General features: G+C 34.9%; 1 protein-coding gene across 9 annotated transcripts in view; it reads right to left on the bottom strand.

Moving 5' to 3' along the window:
* DOCK4 (dedicator of cytokinesis 4) overlaps positions 1-22,834 on the bottom strand; it is a 553,335-nt gene that overhangs the window by 289,483 nt on the left and 241,018 nt on the right. For all 9 annotated transcript variants that reach the window (XM_007504147.3, XM_056799554.1, XM_001366207.5 and 6 more), the window contains 2 exons: positions 19,596-19,680; positions 8,902-9,053 (listed from right to left, as the gene is read on the bottom strand). In XM_007504147.3, the coding sequence (XP_007504209.1) occupies positions 8,902-9,053; positions 19,596-19,680 (237 nt within the window). The remainder of the gene's footprint in view (positions 1-8,901; positions 9,054-19,595; positions 19,681-22,834) is intronic.

The following is a 22,834-nucleotide window of genomic DNA, read 5'->3' on the forward strand; positions in this document are numbered from 1 at the left end:
AAAATAATCACCCTATATATTAAAAACTATACTGATGTTAAAAGTTCTTGGACTGAAGCTTTTAAGGGCTTTCTATTGGTGAAATTTAAATAGTATTCAGTGCACTCTCTGATAAACAATGAAATACACAAGTGAATTATTTGTCAGGCAAATTTATGACTTTAATTAATGAAGCTTTAGCACACAAAAGTAAAGATAGGTAATGAAACTTACAAAGGATGGCTTCAGTCAGTGAACCATGTTATTTTTATGTGGCCACATTAGTCAGCTTGAAGTTGTATTCAGCTGAAGATTAAATAAGGTGCATCACCACAACAGAGATAAGAATTAATATACCAATTTATTTGTACTCACCCAGAATTAAAGGCGAAACACATTCAAAATTTATAATGCCAAAAAATAGAAGCATCAACAATGAGTTTAAATTGAAAATAGAATGGGAAGAAAAAATTGTTTTTTAATACATACATCCACACACATACTCAAATGTGTGTGTGTGTGTGTGTGTGTGTGTGTGTGTGTGTGTATGTGTGTGTGTGAAACCACAAAGCATGGAAACCAAAGGGTCCAAACTTAAAAAACGGAATAAATAGAAGTAGACAAACTTGGTAATTTGCCATCAGCCAAATCCTGAGAGAAATGCAGGATATTATAATCCCAGAGTACTCAAATTATTATTCATACGCAAATGTAGAAAACATGCCCAATGAACAAAGTGAACTCAATCTCAATTCAAAGACATAAATTGAAGTCAAGTATCCATGAGACATAGTAAAATGTGACATGGCTGAAATGGAGCAATAGAATGACTGAATCTATTTTAAAGGAAGAGATGAGATAAATGGGATGCTGGAAGAGTATTGCATATAAAAAAGATACACTTTCTTGAGGAAATTCATAAACAAAAGGATAAGATTTAGGTGAGGACCAATGGAGCATGAAAGAAAAGTGGCATTTGGCTTAAATATCAACCAGAAGAAAGAAATGGATTGGGGTACTAGAACCAGATCACAAAACTGTCATGGAGGTATGATTATACTAGTGATGAGGGACTTGGATCCTGACTCATGTATTTACTAGGCAGGTAACCCTGGCCAGCTGAGGAAAACAGTGCATTGGGCACCAGATCTGGAATCAGAAAGACCTAAGTTCAAATCTAGCCACCCCGTGGAAATCCATTTAGCCATGATTGACTCAGTTTCTCCTCTGTAAAATGAGCTGGAGAAAGAAATGGTAATTCACACCAATGTCTTTACTAAGAAAACCCCAAATGGCATCAAAAAAGTGTCAGACATGATTGAAAACAATGAACAACTCTAGGCAAGTCATTTAGTCTCTCCATGCCTTGTTTCCCTAGATATAAAATAAGGTAGTTGGATTTTAAGGACTCTAATATCTGTTCAAGCACTAAATCTGATCAATGTTTCCAAAAATTACCTGGAGTTCTCTTTAGGTTAAAAGAAGAGTAGATGCTAAATCCTGGACTTTTCTTTAAGTCAAAAGGAAGAATAAGAAATGAACTAAATCTAACTAGTAAAAAAGTCAGTTGCTGAAATAGATATAATGGAAACTGAGGGAAGAAGCACATTCCATCATAGCATTCCCAATGGATAAGAAGACAAAAATAGCAACTTGTGTTTAACATTTAAGGCTTATTTAAAAAGGAAAAAGGCAGACATAGATATATGCAAAATTTTGTAATGACAGATTTTAAGTTCAGAAAAATCAATAAGATTTTATCAAGCACTGATATGATTCCATGGCTTAAGAGTCCATATGAGAAGTCAGCCCAAGAAATACAGGATGCTATCTGCACCATCTATTAAGAAAGAAAATAACAAGCCATAAAGTTGTGAGGAAAAGTCTTTGTCAACTGTAAAACACTAAAAAACATTGATCTATTATAACCTCTGCTCTATCAAGACTCTGAAATCAAGAACATAGGATTGTAGATTTAGAGCTAGAAAGGACATTATAGGCCATCAAGTGCAATCCTCTCATTTTTATTATAAAAAAACGGACTGAGAGTAGTTAATTTGCCTAAAGTTATATGGCTAGTATGTGAAGCAGGAATTAAATCCACTCCTCAATTCCAAGCTTGGCCCTTTTCTATTATATTTCAGACCTGCATGCAATTCTGTCATACAATATTTTGTTTCTTGTTCAGTCATTTTTCATCATCTCCTACTCTTCTTGATTCCATTTGAGGTTTTCTTGGCAAAGATACTGGAAAGGTGTATCATTTTATTTTCCAAATCATTTTTAGGTGAGAAAACTGAGGTAAACAGAGTTAAATTACTTGCCCTGAATAACACAGTCATTAAGTGGCTGAGGCTGGATTTAAACGTAGAAGATGAATCTTCCTGACATCCTGGGGCTCTATTTACAGTGCCATTAAAATATACAAATATATAACATGCAGGAGGCACTTGAAATGGTTTATGTGTATATCAGCACATATTAAATTTATATGTGTATGCATATGTACAATATACACACACACATATATAATAAGCCACTTCAAGACATGGATTGTCTTTTGCCCTTTTGGGGGGAGCATCCCTTTCACATAGTACAGTACCTGACACAAAGTAGATACTTAATAAATGTTTATTGATGAATTGATATATCTGTGTCACTATATCTATATACATATCCATATCCACACATATATTTATATCTGGGACAAACATACATACAAAAAGTCCTATGGGAAAAAAGAGATGGTGATTCAGGAATTCCTCTACTGACTGATGAAAAATAAAGAGGCTGATGAGGCTCAAATGATAGATTCAACTTTGGACTAGATTCACGGAGTTAGCTCCCTGGGGTCTCCATTACAACTCCATTTCTTTTTGACTCACAAAAAGCAAAATCACTTTTAAAATGATCTACTTTAGTAAACTGTATGCTAATTAAACTATTTCCCAGAGATGAATTTTTTGAAAATTTTCTAATCATTCTCAGGGTTCCTCCCCACCAACACAAAATCTATTTTTTTGCCAAAAGAGTTTATCTTATCAGTATGGCTATGCAATTGGACTTTCAGCCAACCTTGGGGTCAAGTTGCTTCAGAATTGGCTGAGGAAGGTAGATTTTAAAAGAAGACTAAGAAAGAATTTTGCTGACAGTAAGATATCTCAGGAAATATCTTAATCCTAAAATTGTAATAAATTGTAATAGGCATCCACCACAAGCTCCAGAGGTCCCAAGGTTGGAGATTATCTTTAGTCAGTCTCAATACTCATTTCTGAACATTATTAAGAGCTTAAGTGTAGGGTAGAAGTAAGAAACAGAGCATGTACCACAAGGTTCCCTCCAGTAATTCTGCAGATGAACTCCATTAAAACTGACCTGAAGTTTTACTATAGGGAAAAATGCATTACATTGAAGAATTTATATTTTCCAGGTGGGAGGGATGATGGGAATAGGGAAAACAACAACAACAAATATTCTAGTAGGTGACAAATTTAAAAAATCAATCAGAAAAATTATAGGAACTCAAGGGAACTGGGGGAATCATAGGGTCACCACTGATCATTATCAATAATAACAAAATTGTATTTAAGTATCTCTAATATACTAGGCATCGTGTTAAATATGGGGATTACAAAAAAGGCAAACAAATGATCTTTGCCTTCAGATTTTAATAAGAGAGGAAACAAGCAAATAATTATAAACATGTAAGATACTTAGGCAGTAATGAGATGGAAATCATAGAGGGAAGGCACTGGAAAGGCAGGAGTTGGGGGGGAAAGGCCATTTGAAGAAGGTAAGATTTAAAGTTGGGTCTTGGAAACCAGCAGTAATTAATTGATGGCATTGACATCGACAACAAACATTTATATTTAAGGCAAACAAAACACTTTCCAAATATTATTTTTCTTCCCACCTGACCACAATATTGGGATGTAGGTACTTTTATTATACTTGTTTCATAGAAGAAGAAACTAAAAGAGGTAGAGATTATGACTTGTACAGGTTCACACAAGAAATAAGTGTCCTGAGTCATATTTGAAACTGTCTATTTAAAGTGCATGTCCAGCACTCTTATCTGATGCAACATCGAGCCAAAATTCTAGAGAAAGAGAATTCAGTCCAACTCACTCATTTTATGGATGAAGAAATAAAGTTAAAAAATGGTTAGATGACATATCTAAGGTCATACAAACCAATATAATAGGTGCTAAATAAATGTTATTGGCATACTTTCACCTGAAATCTTTTTTCTCATTCTTTCCATCCTCTGCCTCTCACTGAGATCTGATGACGTAGCCTCCCTTTCCAGCACAAGTTGCACTTTCACCTGAACCAATGGTTGAATTAGGGGTTTGGGGGATCAAATACTTCATCTCCCCAGCCCCTTGCCACCTGCACATACACCCTTTACCCATACAACTCAGGAACTTGCCTTCCTTTGACATTTACTCAATTCATATCAAGCACCCAATCAAAGTTTCAATAGTCTTTCTCTAGTGACCTATAAGATACTTTCTTTTTTTCCCAAATGAGTTCTGTGCCTGACTCACTACTTCTCCTTCTCAAATATATTGCCCTCATAGTATTGGCATTTAAACATAAATGCTGATGTTCTGTTAAACCTCTAAACATACGAGTTCCTCAATTTTACTCATTTCCCATCAGAACCTACTCCGCCACTCCAGTTCAACTAAAAACATAGATGGTCATATCCTTGATCCTGCCATCTCCCACAAATGCATCACTTCATCTGCTTCATTAATTCTAAAACTAGACTTTATGTCATCACAACCTGTTGTCATTCCACATCTTTGACCATGTAACCCCAAATCTTTTTTTCAGCCTCACTATCCTTTCTAACCCTTCACCTTTCTACTCTTTCCAAGGACTGCACTTCTACACTGTTTATGCTCTCTTCCTAAGATTGATCCTATAGTGAACAAGTTTAATTCTACGTTGTCCTCTTCTTTAAAGACCCTTTCCAAGATTCAGAATTAACTGCCTTCACCTCTATTTATGTGCTGCTGAAACAAGCTGCACAAAATCAATAAACCGTACCAACTAGATGAACTATAAATTTGTTTTACATAATCTCAGCTGGGTACTCACTATGACAAGGAGATCTCATCATATCTAACTAATGGACTCTAATCTTATCTTCCACAGTGGCTTTTCCATTTTTTTTCATCCATCCCCTCTTCTTAAACCTCCCTAATTTATCCTCACCACACTTTCACACCACCCTCTCAGCTAAGAATCTTGCATTCTAATTCATTGAAAAAAATTGAAGCTATTCTCCATAAATTCTCTCTTCCTCTCTATATCTTATCTCATATCACTGAGATACATTCTGTAACTCTCATCCTTCAACCCATTTCACATGAAGATGTAGCTCTTCTTATTTAGGCACATATTCCATTCCATTTACTGTGGCAGATTGCCCCTTCTAACATCTCAACTCTCACGTATATTCAGTTTTTCCTTGTCTACTGGTCTTATTGGGAGCTTCTCTATTGCCCATAAACTGCCCCATCCTCAGAAAACTCTCACTTGATTCATCCATCTTCACTGACTATCAATGATATCTCTTATTTTCTGTGGTGAATTTCCCTAAGAAGGTCATCCACAACCAAGACCTACATTACCTTTCCTCTTTTTCCAACTTTATCATTCAATCAAACAATTCTATACAAAGTTATAGAGGATTTCTTAATCACCAATCTAGTGACCTTTTCTCATTCTTCTTTGGTCTTGGTCTTTCTTTTAATAAATATCAACTTTTGGGGCACGTATGTGGCTCAGTCGAGAGATGGGAGGTCCTGGGTTCAAATGTGGCTTCAGACACTTCCTAGATGTGAGCAAATCACTTACCCTCAATTGCTTAGTACTTACTATTTTTCTGCTTTGGAACCAACACTTAGTATCAATTTTATGATAGAAGATAAGGTTTTTTAAAAAATACAAATAAAATGTCACCTTCTTTAGAATGTCTTTCCAGACTATTTATGCTAATGTCTTCCCTCAGCTACCCAATATACCTGTCTATACTTTGTACATAATTATTTGCGTGTTGTCTCACCTATAATACTATTAATTCTTGAAAGCAGAGACTGGTTTTTGCCTTTCTTTGCAACTCTAGCACTTGACACAGTGCTGGTACATAGTAGTCATTAAATATTCATTGACTATTGACTGACGTGACTTAATAGATAATAAATAGGAAAAATGTGAACACACTGCCTAAACCAAGGGGAAGATCTCCCTCTACTGTGTAATGCTATATTCCTTAATATTTTTTTTCTTGCTTTGGGATTTAAAAAACAAACTTTGTAGATGCAGGTTACAAGAAATATGGCTCAACTGTAGTTGCTAGAAAAAAAGGATGAAATAAGTAGTCTGTAGCCTAAAATATAGAAATATTTTGTTATGTAGGTTTATTATTATAATGTTCCAAAGAATCAGAAGAGACAGCTAGATGACACATTGAATAGAGTGTCAGGCCTGGAGAGGAAAAAATTCATCTTCTCAAGTTCAAATCTGGCTGCAGACACTTACTGTGTGACCCTGAGGAAGTCACTTAAACCTGTTTGCCTCAGTTTCCTCACTTGTAAAATTAGCCGGAGAAGGAAACAGCCAACCATTCCTATATCTTTGTCAAGAAAATTCCAAATGGGGGGAAGCTGGGTAAGTTCAGTGGATTGAAAGCCAGGCCTAGATAAGGGAGGTCCTAGGTTCAAATCTGGCATCAGACACTTCCCAGCTGTGTGACCCTGGGCAAGTAACTTAACCCCCATTGGCTAACCTTTACCACTCTTCTGCCTTGGAACCAATACACAGTATTGATTACAAGATGAAAGGGAAGGATTTAAAAAAAAAGAAAATTCCAAATGGGATCACATGAAGTTGAACATGACTGAAAATGACTAACCAACAACTACTGAAAGCAGTGTGCCAGGCGTGCTACTAAATTTTAATAAGACATGATGTACATTTTACAAAGGTCAGCATGTAAAGGAAGAATAAGATATATAATCTATATTGTCATACATAATAGAAGTCAACAAAATAGAAAATAACACTTACATAATACATAAGAACTCTAAAAAAAGTACTACATAAGATCTATGGGAGGGAAGATCATTATTAATGGGGGAACTGACTTAGTCTTCTTGGAAGAAATTGCATTTAATGTGGACTTTAAAGCATTGTTGAAATTAAATACACAAAGACATAAAAAAGGAATTCAGGTGTAAAGATCATCATGATCAATGTACAGGAGTATAATGTTTAAATTTCGGGCTCAAATAGGCAGTGAGTCAAGAAACATTCCTGGTGAAAAGGCTAACAGGATATTTTCAGAAAAAATTGGAATTATAGAAACTGATGCAAAGTGAGCAGAACCAGATGAACATTGTACACAGTAATAAGTTTTCAACTTATGATCCTAAAATATATCAGGTCACTTTCAAGCTATTATGAAGGGATTTATCAAATTCTTTCCAGAGAGTGGAGGGAAAATATGAAGGTAGGCAAGGGGAGATATTGGAGAGACAAATAACATGAAGGCACTGGCCATCTGGGAATGTAAAAAGAGGCCAGGAAGATGACAGATTAAACTGAGAAGAAGGAGTAGATCTCTCCACTAAAATTGGTCTGATACAGAGTATTGGAAAGAGATAAAAACACTATTTGGATCATGAGGAAAAGACAAAAATGAGAGACTAAAACTAAAACAGGAAAAAATTTAATCATCCCTGATTTTAGAAACTGAAACCAAATGTCTTTCAAATAAAGAGTTATTCAATCAATGATTCTTCAGTTTATATTGAATTATGAGTAATGAATGTCATATTGACCTTGTAGAACCTAAGCTCCTTGAGAGCAAAGGAATATTTCTTTTCCTGTTTTGTTTTATTTAATTTTGTATACCATGCACCCAACAGACACAAAATAAATGTTTGTTCACTAAACTGAATTAACCTAATTAAAAAGTTCTTCAAGAGATTACCCTAGGTGCTTGTTAAAAGCAAGTATTTTGCATAATGGGAAGAAACTAAAAATTAATTTCACTTTTTCTATCCTTTACCTCAAAGTTCATTATGAAATAATACAAAAGAGGTCCTATTTCGTAAATGTAACTAAATTCAGATTTTGTTCTTTTTAATGTCTTGTGAATGAAGTTTTCAAACACTTTCATATTTTAGCAGTTAATGTGTATGAGCAAAAATGTCTTTTTTTTCTTTAGTAAAGGATGATGCAAATTTTCTTTCATAGATTACAAGCTTTTAAAGGACCAACTGTTAAGCTATAGTTTAAATCACTATTTTTTAATTTTGAATTCAATTTTTTAAGATTGTTGATTTTTTTAAAAGGGAAAAATGGCCTTTTGCCCAATAATGAAGGAATTTTTTGTAGCTGCTAGAAATGAAATGATTTGGTCACAAAAATAACAACAGCATTCCTACAAAGAGAATAAACTACACAGTGCAAGCAGGACTCAAAACACTTGCAAAAGAGACTGAATTCCAAGAATATAAAACATAAAGATTTTTAAAAGTACTAATATTTAAAATATAGTTCATTTGAAAGCTCTATATTACAAGACAATATTTCCAAGAATTTAGCATTCAGTATAAAGAGATAGTAATCAATACTCAGAAATAACAAAGATTATGTAAAGTACAAATTTGGAACACATACACACACATAAACACACACTCCAATTCTTTTATAAAGAATAAGACACCAACAGGATTTTGCAATATTTGGTTCTCTAAAAATTAACTACACAAAATCTTCAACAAAACATTGCTATGTCATGTTTTACTTTGAAAGTCTGACATTAAAATGCATTTACCATTATACTATTAAAAATAAAAGTAAAATTTTTAAAAAGTCTTATGAAGATGCCACACAGATTACCTGATTGGTCGGTTCTCTTTGCTATCAAAAAGTGAGAAGATGACTTCCAGCTCTTCACCTAAGTTGGAGCACATCAAACTCTTCATCTGCACGAAGAGGTGGTGGCTGCTTGCCTGTACAGGGGTGTCTTTCTTCCTGTGTCGGTGCTCCATCTAAATAATATCCACCCCCAAAAAAGATCTGATCAGTACAGTCCCAGCAAGTAAAGATGCTCCATCAGGTCAAAGGTTAGGCACTGAATGTGAGGCTGCTACACTTTCTCAATATAACATAAAACATTAAATCTATTTGGAAGTGAAATCCCAGTTTTTCTTCCAACATCCAACCAGGAGTGTAGTATATTTAAGGGAAAACCAAAAGATCTTAGTTATATGTCCAAGGTAGGAATAATACAGTTCAGTAAAAAAAGTTGATGGATCATTCGCCAACATGCAATCAGGTATTGCATGCAGTATCACTGAAAAGAGGTCAGAACTTGAAGTCGCAGAAACTGAGTTCAAATCCAGGCTATGATACTCACTACCTGCGGGATCTTAGGCAAATCACATGCCTTTTCTGGATCTCAATTTCCTCATCTGTTAAATAAAAGGACTGGATTAAGATGACCTTGAAGATTCCTCCCAGGTCTCGATGGGTTCTGGGATCTATTCTGACCAATTTACTTCCACAAGAAAATGTCATCAGCTACATAACTTTTAGAATAGTCAAAGAAAAACAAAACAACAAAATCCTCAAATCTCTATGATTGTGTTGATGACTATAATTTGGAAGTGTATGTTGTCAAATAAACATACACTAAAAACCTAAGGAGCAAGATATTTAAATTATTAATTAGTAGAAAGGTGATAGGTGATAAAGTGGATAGAAAGCTGGGATTGAAATCAGAAAGGTTCATCAAACCAAGTTTAAATCTGGCCTCGGACATGCATTTAACTGTGTTATCCTGTTACTTAACCCTGTTTGCTTCAGTTTCTTCATCTGTAAAAGAACTGGAGGAGAATATGGAAGATCATTCCAGTACCTTTGCCAAGAAAACCACAAATGAAGGCATGAAGAGTCAGATATTAATGAAAACACCTAAGAGAAGTATGGTGCTTCCCTATGCTTCCCTAAGACGCCCTATGAAAAATTAATGTGCTATTACTAGGATTTACTTAGCACTTTCTTTTGTACCTATCATACTTGACAGGTAAATAGGGATTTTGTAATCATCAATGCATATGACTTATCTTCAGCTGGACTTTAAGCTTAAAATTAGGTGATATCTAAGCTCTATATCTTCAGTGCTCAGCATATAGTAGGTACTTAATAAATGTCTGTTTAATAAATAAATGAAGGAATCACCACATCAAAATGCAGATTAATCTTAATAGGTAAACTCCCCAAACCTAGAGACTTTCTATTTTTGACCAACAAGATGATGTATAACATAGTACAGGTTGAGAATAAAAATTGACATTACAATAGCTTCTAGGGAGAGGTAATCATAAGTGGTACTAAGAAATATGAAGTGGGGAGACAGAGAGTAGTCTTAAGAATACAAAATCTTACTCCAGTTAATAATAAAAGCTAACATTTATATAATTCTTTAAGCATTGTAAATATCTTCAATATATTATCACATTTAACCTTCACAATAACCTTGTGAGATAGGTACTATAATATTCTATATTTTATAGATGAGGAAACTAAGACTGAGCAACTTGCTGAAGGCTCACAACTAGTAAGTATCCGAGGCAGGACTCAAAGTCTTCCTGAGAATTCAAAAGGGAAAAATTGTTTGGCCATCACTGACTTACAGACCTTAATAAATGGTTGAGCATTTATTACTTTTAAATAAGTAGACATTTAGCTTTTATTGAAGACTACTTGGCCTACAGTTTTAATGCTCTAACCCCAGTTCTGCCTTAAATATTATAAAAGCTATAATTCTAATTTAATTGTAAATGTTATTTCAAACATGTAATCTAAACATGAAAGTGTAATCATCACCACAGATTGATTTTTACTTTAGAAAAAAATAACCTAAGATGAGTGTTTGCTACAAAAAGATTTTTGAAAAACTCAATGGCATATAAGCACCAATATCTTCCACTTTTACTACCATTTGCTGCCATTAGTTGGAACTATGTGAAATATCAAATTATTAAAAAAAAAACTACAAATCATCTAGATAAATTCATCATTATAATAAATTCAATAGGTACAAAGAACATCGCCCTGGGAGTAAAAAAAAGAGGAAAAGTCATCAATCTTTCAAAAACTAGGTATTGCAGGAGCTCTGCTCATTTCCTGTTAACTTTGAAAAGACATCTGGATAACAAAATTGTTATCTAAGTCACATATCCTTCCCTCTCCTCTTCACCAATATGATTCTTTTTTTATGCATTGACATTTGATCTTTTTTAAGAAACATTTTATTTTCCCAATGACATAATAATTTTCAACACACATTTTCTGAAATTATATGACCCGAATTGACTCTCTTCCTCCCTATTCATCCCCTATTCCTGAGATGGTAAACAATTTGATCTGAGTTATAGCTGTGTACATTTTAAAACTGGAATGAAACCAAAGACAGTTTATATCCTACACCAAATTCTATTAATTCTCTCCACCTCTTCCACTGTGACTTGATTAAGGAAATGTCTAATCTGTTTATTTGAAGCCTGGGTTCCCAAGTAAAAGAGGGCTGGAGAAAGAAATCTGTATATGGTTAGATTATGGGTTGGCTTTTTTTTTTTTTAGCCTGCTGTGTTTCCATTGATAGATAGGAAACTCCCTTTACCAAAGCGGATTCACACCTATTCTCCAATTTTGTAATTAAGAGAGTTGACAGATTAAGTGCCCTGGCCAGGGTCCTGAAATCACTGTGTCAGAGGCTGGTCTTGATTGGACTCTAAGATTGACTTCTCTATCCATTCTACCATATTGCCTCTGGTTATCTTAGTCACTGTAGAAAGCTGCTGAAAATATTTTCAGTAAGGCAACATCATAGTGACAGTGAGAAAATCAAGTTGAATCTGATTTCATTTTGTAATGATTCTATTCTTTTTTAGCCCCAGTGTGTTGTAAAATTGCCTAAGCTACATTTCTCTGTTTCTGAGTTCTGAAGTTCAGTGTTTCTCATTGAGCTATGTTGCCTCATAAATCACTTTAATTCAAAGAAATATATTGTCTCCAAACATCTTACTGCCCATGTACAATTAAGGGAGATCCGTTATCTCACTAACAAGCCTTGTAAGATGTAGGTAAGTTCAAGGAAGTCTGTTATTTCTGCAGTGCTGGCTGTCCTTCAAGAAAGTCTTAACTATAATCACAGTGACTTTAAACTAACTATGTTGGTGGATATCACCAGAGCTTTCCATAGCAACAAGATGGAAGGAGAGTGGTTGCTAGTCCTGCATTTATGACTATAACATTTTCTGTCATCTAAGATACTTCAGACTTCCTAACCAATCATAGATTTATGTTTCCTTTTTATGTTCTCTTGTACTTCCAAAAATTATATAAAGGCTAGTAAGCCCTGCATAATGGTCATTTGACTAACTGAGGTTGAAAGATCCTTTTTACTGGCAATGCTAGCCTTCCCTGAATGTGTCTGGGAACACCATAACTCAGTTTACCTTAAATTCAACTGCAATGATAGCAAGAATAAGAAATTGTTTAATTGGGAAAGTATGCCTCTGATGATAACTGCCTCTGTAACTGGGCAAGTTGCAATTTCCATGGATCTCAGTTTCCCCATCTACGGAAATAATGGTTTTGGACTACATGGTCTTTTGGTCCTTTCCAGCTTTGGGGTCAATGTAACAAATAGCTTAAATATGTAAAGATTACCTATGTCCACATACCCCTTAGCTAGTTTAGTTATGGCCTTCCCTTAAAACAATCAAAATATCCCCAAGATTCCTTAGGTGGATTCAATTCTCATTCATATAATGAGTTCACTGTTAGACTCAAATTACTCTTCCTACCCTCCAAGGATTGCAAGGAATGTTGCCAATATTATACCCTTGCAACCTAAAAAGAATCCATTTTGATACTCTGCAGGCAGAAATAGCAAAAATATTTAAATTAGGAATAAAGAGACCATGGGAAAAATGGAGCTTTAACCACTCAAAGAGATTTGTATTTGGTCTTTTGGCACAGAAGAAAGCTTTCCAAGGAGACATATGTTAACACTATGTATGAGGTCTAACACATTTTGTTGCTCAGATAAACACAATTAGGTGAAAATGAATTGCTAAGTGTGATGTCCAAAGCCTAAAGTCAGATAATTCACCTGGCGTTTTAACCTGAATTTCTGAAGAGGTAATGCAGGGGCCTCTGTCTCAAAGGTAAGATTAAGGAGATGCTTATTGGAAAAGGGCAGGACTCAGAGGCACAGTAACTATGGAGAAAAACACATCAAAAGCTTAATGGAATGATCTCAGTGAGAATGTTACAGTACTAGATTTTTCAGTAATGCTCAATGCTAAAAGATGGAGGTACATGGACACCTTACATTTCTTCAGCACCTGACCTTTTCTCCTGAAGAGAAAAACAGACTAGTGTCAAAGTGACCTATGTCCTCATCCTAGTAAGATTAGGGTTCGGTGACATAATATAAGGCAGTACACTAGAATGGGAAGAGCACTCATTTCCTAATGTAAAACATGGCTTTAAGTCTCAGCAATGACCCTAGCTTTAAAACTTCACCAGCTATTTAATCTCATCTATAAAAGAGGGATAAAAATCCTTGGCCTATCTTCCTCATAAGGAAATTTTGCAGAAATTCTTTGAAAAATGCTAAGTACTAAGAAAATGTGAGTTATTATTATTACTCAATAGGGAGTCTGAATTGTAGTTAGAGGGAAAAGGATTGGAGGCAGAGGTCTGCAGCTCAAATCCTATATTCCTTATTATCAGTATAACTTTGGGCAAGAACCTTAATATTTGGGGACCTCTGTTACTTCATCTGTAAAATGAAATGCTTAAGCCAAATGGCTTCTTTTCATGTGATTAAGTACACATAAAGTAACCACAAGTATGTAAAGGATATCTTATTTAATATATTCCCAATATCTAACTTTTATTGAGGACAATTACTTCCAATGAAAAAAAGAACATACATATATTAACTAATTGGGCATCAAAAGTAATTAAACATGAAGACTAGATTTGCCTCTGAGGTCCCTCCCATCTGAAATATTTCAAGAAAACAGAGGCAGGAGAAAAAAAGTTAGAAGATAAGAAAAGGAGGGAAAGAGAGAAAAAGGAGGGGTTACACTTGAGAAAGAGGAATATGGAGAAGAAGGAATAGAGTTATGGAAGAAAGGAAAAGAGGTCAAGTGAAGGAGGGAGAAGGGTCCAGTCCTCTGCACATACCTACCCTGGACTTGTTCTCAGAACTCTAATGAAATCAATATTATTACTTCTTTTGGAAAGGCTATATTAATCATCTTTTACATGCCTCTACTCATCAGGATTGAGGGAGTGAAAGAAGGTGAGAGAGAGAAAGATGAAGAGAGGAAGAAAGTAAATTTGTCATGAGATTAAGATTAATTAACTAATGTATCACATAAATAATTATTGCTTTTTGAGTTTAATGGAAGGTGCATCATTTTGTACTGGGGTGATAAGGCATCAAAGATGATAAAATTTGATATTCTAATACAACCAAAAGACAGAGAGATGACCACATTACACTTCTACTCAAAAATCGATATGACTCCATAATGCTTCCATAATTAACTTGAAATTTTCCAATCTGACTTTTAAGGGACCCGGCAATTTCAGCACCAGTTCCCTTTTTAGTCTGTTTTAATATTATTCCCTTTCAATGGGGAGGAGTAGATAGTGTGGTTACTAATCTAGAGGCAGATATCCTAGAGAATTAAGTCAAGTGGGTCTTGGAAAGCATTGCTAACAATAAGTCTAGTGGAGATGATGGAATTCCAATTGAACTATTTAAAATTCTAAAAGATGATGCTGCTAAAGTGTTGCACACAATATGCCAGCAAATTTTGGAAACTCAACAGTGGCCACTGGACTGGGAAAAATACATTTACTTTCCAATTCTAAAGCAGAACAATGCCAAATAATGTTTAAATTACTGGATAATTTCACTCATTTCATGAACCAATAAGGTTATGCTTAAGAGTCTGCAAGTAGGCTTCAGCAATATGTGAACTCTGCAGACTGGTTGTTGAAAGAGAAGAACTAGGGACCAAATTGCCACCATTCATTAGATTATGTAGAAGGAAAGAGAGTTCCAGAAAAGCATCTACTTATGCATCTTTGACTACAGTAAAGCTTTTGACTGCTTGGATCACAACAAAATGTAACAAGTCCTCAAAGATATAGGGAATATTATATAATCTTACTTATCTCCTGATGAACCTGTAAGTAAGTCAAGAAGCAACCATTAGAACTGAAACTGGAAAAACTGATGGGTTTAAGACTGGGAAAGAAGTATTACAAGGCAATATATATTGTCATCTTATTTAATTTATATGCAGAGTACATTATGTAAAATGCCTGAAGGAGCAAATCAAAACCCAGAATAATGGGTGCAAGAAGTATCAATAATCTCAGATGTGCAAAGGATACCACTTTGATGGCAGAAAATGCAGAATAATTAAGAAGCCTTTGGTAAAGGTGAAAGGAGATGGCATAAAAGCTGGATTACAATTTAATATCAAGTAAAAACTAAAAAAAAAAAAACAACCAAACAAAAAAGAATGAAGGCCTTGACAATTGGTCTCATTACTTCATGTCAAATAGAGGGAGAAGAAACAAAAGCAGTATCAGATTTATATTCTTGGGTCCAAAGATCACTGCATATGGCAACTACAGCCATGAAATTAAGACACTTGCTCCTTGGACAGAAAGTTATGGCAAATCTGGACAGTATACAAAAAGCAGAGACTTTACCTTGCTGAAAAAGGTCCACATAGTCAAAGCTATGGTTCATTCTTTTTTTTTCCTTTTATACATTATTTTATTTGGTCATTTTCAAACATTATTCATTAGAAAGAAAGATCATTTTCTTTTCCTCCCCGCCCCCCTTCCCATTGGTGATGTGTCATTTCTTTGGGTATCACATGTGTCCTCCATCCGAACTCATTTCCATGCTATTGGTTTTAGGATTAGGGTGTTCATTTAGAGTCTTTCCTCAATCATATCCCCTCAACCCCTGTAGTCAAGCTGTTCTCTTTCCTCGGTGTTTTTACTCCCACCGTTTGTCCTCTGCTTGTGGGTAGTGTTTTTTTCTCCTTGATCCCTGCAGGTTGTTCAGAGACATTGCATTGCCACTAATGGAGAAGTCCATTACGTTCAATTGTACCACAGTGCATCAGTCTCTGTGTACAATGTTCTCCTGGCTCTGCTTTTTTCACTCTGCATCACTTCCTGGAGGTCATTCCAGTTCCAATGGAATTCCTCCACTTCCTTTGAGCACAATACTATTCCATCACCAACATATACCACATTTTGTTCAGCCATTCCCCAATTGAAGGGCATCCCCTCATTTTCCAGTTTTTTGCCACCACAAAGAGCATAGCTATGAATATTCTAGTACAAGTCCTTTTCCTTATTATCTCTTTGGGGTACAAACCCAGCAGTGCTATGACTGGATCAAAGGGTAGACAGTCTTTTATCGCCCTTTGGGCATAATTCCAAATTGCCCTCCAGAATGGTTGGATCAATTCACAACTCCACCAGCAATGCATTAATGTCCCAACTTTGCCACTTCCCCTCCAACATTCATTACTTTCCTTTGCTGTCATGTTAGCCAATATGCTAGGTGTGAGGTGATACCTCAGAGTTGTTTTGATTTACATCTCTCTGATTATCAGAGATTTAGAACACTTTTTCATGTGCTTATTAATGGTTTTGATTTCTTTAACTGAAAACTGCCTGTTCATGTCCCTTGCCAATTTATCAATTGCAAAATGGCTTGATTTTTTGTACAATTGATTTAGCTCTTTATAAATTTGAGTAATTGGACCTTTTTCAGAGGTTTTTGTTATGAAGATTGTTTCCCAATATGTTGCCTCCCTTCTGATTTTGGTTACATTGTTTTTGTTTGTACAAAACCTTTTTTAATTTGATGTAATCAGAATTGACTCTAAGTCTTGCTTGGTTTTAAAATCTTTCCTTTCCCAAAGGTCTGACATGTATACTATTGTGTTCATCTAATTTACTTAGAGCTTCCTTATTTATGTTCAAGTCATTCACCCATTCTGATTTTATCTTGGTGTAGGGTGTGAGGTGTTGATCCAAACCTAATCTCTCCAACACTGTCCTCCAGTTTTCCCAGCAGTTTTTGTCAAATAGTGGATTTTTGTCCCAAAAGCTGGGGTCTTTGGGTTTGTCATAGACTGTCTTGCTGAGGTCACTTATCCCAAGTCTATTCCACTGATCTTCCTTTCTTAGTCAGTACCAAATTGTTTTGATGACCATTGCTTTATAATATAGTTTGAGATCTGGGACTGCAAGGCCACCTTCTTTTGTATTTTTTTTCATTATTTCCCTGGATATCCTTGCTATGGCTCTTCCTAAAACAATTTATAGCTGTGAGATTTGGACTACAAAAAGCTGAACACTCACAAAATTGTTAGAGAAGACTTTTAAGAGTCCCTTCGACAGGGAGGTGATGAAATTAGCTTATACTTAAAGAAATTAATTTAGACTACTTATTGGAAGGACAAATATTGAAGTTGAAGCTTAAATATTTTGGTCATATAATCAGCAGGCAAGATTCACTGTAAAAAACCTTGAAGTTGGGAAAGATTGAAAGCAAGAGAAGAGAATGGGAGTTAGTGTCGTGGAAGCAATGAACTTAAGATTGGACAGACTTCAAGAGGCAGGGGAGGATAGAAAGATCTGTAGTACTATGGTCCATAAGGTGTGAAAAAGAATCAAACAGAACAATAGAAAAGCAGAACAAGATCCTAGTCTAGGTGTCAGAAAGACTTAAATTCAACTTTAATCGCCAACAGAGTGGCTTTATGACCTTGAACAAGTGACTTAACATCTCATTATTAGAAAACTTTGAAATACAAAAAAGGTGCTGATCTGTCTTGAAAAAAAAATCTCATTTGGAAGTTTCCTCCCAAGAAAGAAAAGACAGGTACAATCCTCATCTTTAGCCCCTTCAATTCAATGTGTTCATTCACTCAATAACTGACCTATTAGCTGTATCTTATACAAGTCATTCATACTCTCAGCCTTAAGTCTTTGCACAGGCAATGGTCTCTTTTGTTGAAAAGGCATCTATACTTACCTTTCCTTTATACAATCCCTGCTTTCCATCAAAATATAGTTTGTGTACAACCTCTTCCACAATGCGTTTCCTGAGTCCCAGTTATTAATGTTCCCTCTCGCAGAAGATGCTTCTAGCCACCCACCCTGGTCATCTTTCTATCTACTTTGATACAGGGCTCCTGCACCAAATGTCCTTCAGAGACCATGTTCTAGGAGACAGCTGATTCAGCCATAGAACTCCCATGCTGGGACCAACGTATTCTGATTTGTGAGTCAGTTATGGTCTCAGATCACCAAATCATGTGTCTAGCCCACAATTTGGCTATCTGCTCTCTCTCTCAGTGTAGCCACCTATAAGGATTCTACTCAAATCAGTACAACCATCAGTACTGGGAAGAACCTTCAATCATCTCTGCTACAGCTTCACTCACCCTCTCTGTGGCTGCCCAAACTGAAACAACCCTATATGACCACCATTCCCTATTCTTTCTTCCTATTAAAATCTAAGCTTCTTGAGGGCAGCCACTGTATTGCTTTTGTACACTAGCACTTAGCAGAGTCTCTAAATTGTATTTCTAACAACTCCAAAGGACTCATGATGAAAAAGGAAACAGATTGAAATGTACCATTCTTCACTTTATTTCTCCATGAATTCTTCTCTAGTGCATGCAATATATACCTTGTTTCACAATATGATGAACAGAGAACTATATTGTATGATAATAAATGTATAACCTATATCATATTACCAGCCTTCTTAGGGAGGGGTGAGAGTAAGTGTGTCTTGCACAAACCACACACTTAAGAGTTGATGAATTTAATTGAATTTATTGAGCTGACCATAGGGCTTTGAGCTGGAATATCATATGATCAAAGAAGTATCTGAGGAATATTAAACACTGTGTAGCATGGATTTGAAGGAGGAAAGGCTGAAGACAGGGAAACTTGTTAAAATATTACAGTAATCAGGAAGGAAGCAATGGGAATTTGTAACTAGAACTGGTATGGTAATGATAGCAATGAAAAGGAATAAATAAGAGAGCTTATGAAATCAAGAAATTTGGCAGTTTGAAAGAGTGCCTGGTATAAGTCTGAATTAAGACAAACAAACAAAAGAGTGACCTCAATTCATTTGGGGGACCAACAAAAAAATACAAAAAAATAAGTAAAAGAAAATAAAACTAATTTTCAAACTTTTCTTCCTGGCACCTGGAAGTGGAGGACATATTAAAATGTATCACATTATTTTGAGATATGTGTAAAATGTATTGTTTCAGGGCATGGTCACCTCAATTCTCAATTTCCTTGAAATTATCTTCAATTAGATCTGGAACATTATGTGAGCTCTCTATTTAACAAATTAAGTAAATATTAAGAAAACCATGGAAACCACAAAATTAGCACTTGAAAGAATAAGTGACAGTAAAGTGCTAGATACTTACCAATCTGTAGAGTTCTGTTATGCTGATATCTTCAGGATCTACCATTGCATATTCTTTTCGAGGCACCAAATCTAATCCAAGTTGTCTAGGAAACAAGATGTAGATATTTATGGAATAGATTCTCCACCATGTTGATTGTAATCATGCTTATACTTGTGTTATTCTCAAGCAATTTCATCAAATAACTAGAGTTTGAATCAGCAGCATAAGTCAATGATACAAGCCAAGAAATTACTTGTACATATAAAAAATTGATATTGTTAATGAAGGATTCCCAATCACTGGGATTGCCTCTTTACTAAACCCAATATAAAAGGAAAGTAAAAATAGTATATGATTTACTGAGGATGATGGAGAGATTCAGTGAAAGATAAAAATCTCTCTGAAGGGTCAATTCAGGGCAGAAGAGGAGAACTGACGAATAATAGAAGAATATACTTGAAATGCTTTGGTGTCATCAAGTAAAATAAATAGGCCAAAGAGGGCCTTAAGAGATGAGTGGATTTTATGATGGTGAAAAATTTATAGAAATTTTAATAATGTAAAGAAGTGACCCAAATTTTGTGTAAATGATTTGAAAGTTGAAAATGTAATGCCCCATGAGGACAGATAAAAGAAATCTTGACAGATCTTTTCTATTTGGAGGAGGGGTGTTTGCGTCTGCCTATTATTGTTCTTCCAGTTTTATTCTTGAGGTTTCTCAAGCTGACTTTCTTTAGTTGCGTTATCTTACTAATTATTCTGTAAAATCATATTTCTCCCTACTATACTAATCAGAATCTTTTACCATAAGATTTTATAAAAATTTATATATTTATATCTTAAAACAATGTCATCCTTGGAGGACTCATCTTTCCACTTTTTCCATGAAGATAAACATATGATAACTGAAGTGGCTTAGGGGTTCTTTTGTTCTCCCTGTTGTGATTATTTATTATTACATATTGTTACATAGTCTTTTATGCTGTCTGTGTGTTTGTTCACAAAGCCATTAAGAGACGGAATGATCTGGGAGAAAGAACATGAGATTTGTACTCAGAAGAGATCTAGTTTAGAATTTTGGCACTTACTAAATATATCACTATGGACAAATTACCACCTCCTAATATTTATTTTCTTCATTTGGTAGAATGAGGAAATTATAACTGTAATATTTGTTAAAACTTAAAAAGATGAAATACATTAAAGTATTTTGAAAGTAAGATGAAATACATTAAAGTATTTAGAAAACCTTAAGGAATTATATAAATGTCAGCAATTATTAGGTATGATCCTCTCATTCTATTAGAAGGTCAAATCCAGAAGAACATGTCCTAATGATGTGATACTTACTCCAACACATAGCACAATGCTTTGCATATAGGACTTTAACAAATAATAGAATGAATATTCTTTGCGCTCTACTACCACATAGTGAAAAGACAATTTTTCCATCTCCATTCCCATTTTCATTACCCTACATAAGTACTTCATTTTTTATAGGATTTCAAACTCTTATCTGAAAGTTAAAAAACTGGACTAAACAACCATATTTAATTTAGAGTAGCTACATGTCTGTGTTTCTTATTAAACATTTTCTTGCCAGTTTTATCTTGTCTAGAGAATAAATTTCTAGATGAATGTTTGGATGAGCAATATTCCTCCTCAAAATAAATATACAATAAAGAAAAACAATATTTGGTTACTTTAATAACACATTCAGGTGATTATGGAATATAGGTTCAAAATAAATTGCCTTTATGGAAAATATAATTATTTAGACTATTTACTCACTAGGCAAGTAGCTTTAGAAGCTTACATAATTCATTTAATACCTGCCTTAATATCTGTTACTTATTAAAATAAATAAAAAGCATTAGCCCCAAAGGATCAAAATACAGTCACAACATTGCATAGATCAAAAACTGAATTATTATTCAGTCAAAATGAATTTTTATCTTCTCACTTATCTCATGTATTGCCCTTAGCTTTGTCTTTATACTTTAAATTGAAAAAGGAATTAATGCTTATCTTGTATCTGTTTCTAAAATGGTTTTTAATATGACAACCTATATAACTTCCTCCTTAATGAATCCAAACTCTTTCAATACATCAAATATACTGCTTTGAAATAATGATAATCACTTTCATAACATTTTGTTAGATTGAATTGAATCTCAGAGGTCGGGCTAACTCCTTAATTTTTTGGTTATAGAGGAAGAAACTGGGGCCATGAGAGACTTAGTGACTTTCCCAGGTCTCTATGGTAATCAGTAGCCAACTAGGGACTCAAACCTATACCATGTATCTTCAAATTGACCATTCTTTCCATAATACCATATTTTATGATGCCATTTTCTCTACCCTTTATCAGTGAGAGCTCTCTGTTTATCCCAGGGAAGATTCCTCAACTTATTCACAATTTCTTAATCTAGAATCAGTATCTTTAAAGTTATAAGGAACTTTTAAGATTTCCCTACAAGTGGGGCTGGGACTAGACACAGCAACAGCTTCCAGGACCAATTCTCTTCCAGCAGGAAGCATAGAGATTAGACATATTAGTTAAAAAGTGCTTTACTTTTAACTTGAGGGGAAAAAAATGTGACTTTTAGAGCTTAAAGTAAGCCCTTCAAGAGAGGCTCTCATCTACAGTTATCCTAAGCAGACTATAAGGTGAAAAATGACTAATCTGAATGCATAACAAATTATGAGGAGTCCCACAGCTGTGTCTGCTACAAGATTTTTCCTTTAAAGTTGAGAGAAGTGGGATTTCTCACAGGATTACATTGGCAACATTCTACATATAAATGGCACAATACAGAAGAGACTGAGGTCAAAGGGAAAGGCTCAGCTGAAGAATGTGAGAGACTGGAATCAGTGGCAACATTCAGCAGAATGATTCCCCTAAGTATTTTCTTTCCACCTAGGAAGTTCATGGTCTTATTCTATGCAATGATGACCACCAGGTGATGGAGCCCAGCACTGCTTCTCTTAAAGGAATGAAAGTTCCTAACTTTTTTGTTTTTATATTCACAGGGAGTGCCTGGCACACAGTGAATGCTTAATAAATGTTTTTTGATTTATTGATTTGGAACAGGAGTAACTGAGTTAGCAGCAGCTGACTTTTCCTGACCCTATGAGTGACTGTATGCTCTGAGAGTAAATGAAAGGATCATAGGATCTTATATTTGGTGTAGAAGACACCTTGGAGGCTATCTAATCCACACCTTTGATTTTATAATAAAGAAACTGAGAAGAAG

Source organism: Monodelphis domestica, chromosome 5 (genome assembly GCF_027887165.1).
Source record: "Monodelphis domestica isolate mMonDom1 chromosome 5, mMonDom1.pri, whole genome shotgun sequence".
Classification (NCBI taxonomy): domain Eukaryota; kingdom Metazoa; phylum Chordata; class Mammalia; order Didelphimorphia; family Didelphidae; genus Monodelphis; species Monodelphis domestica.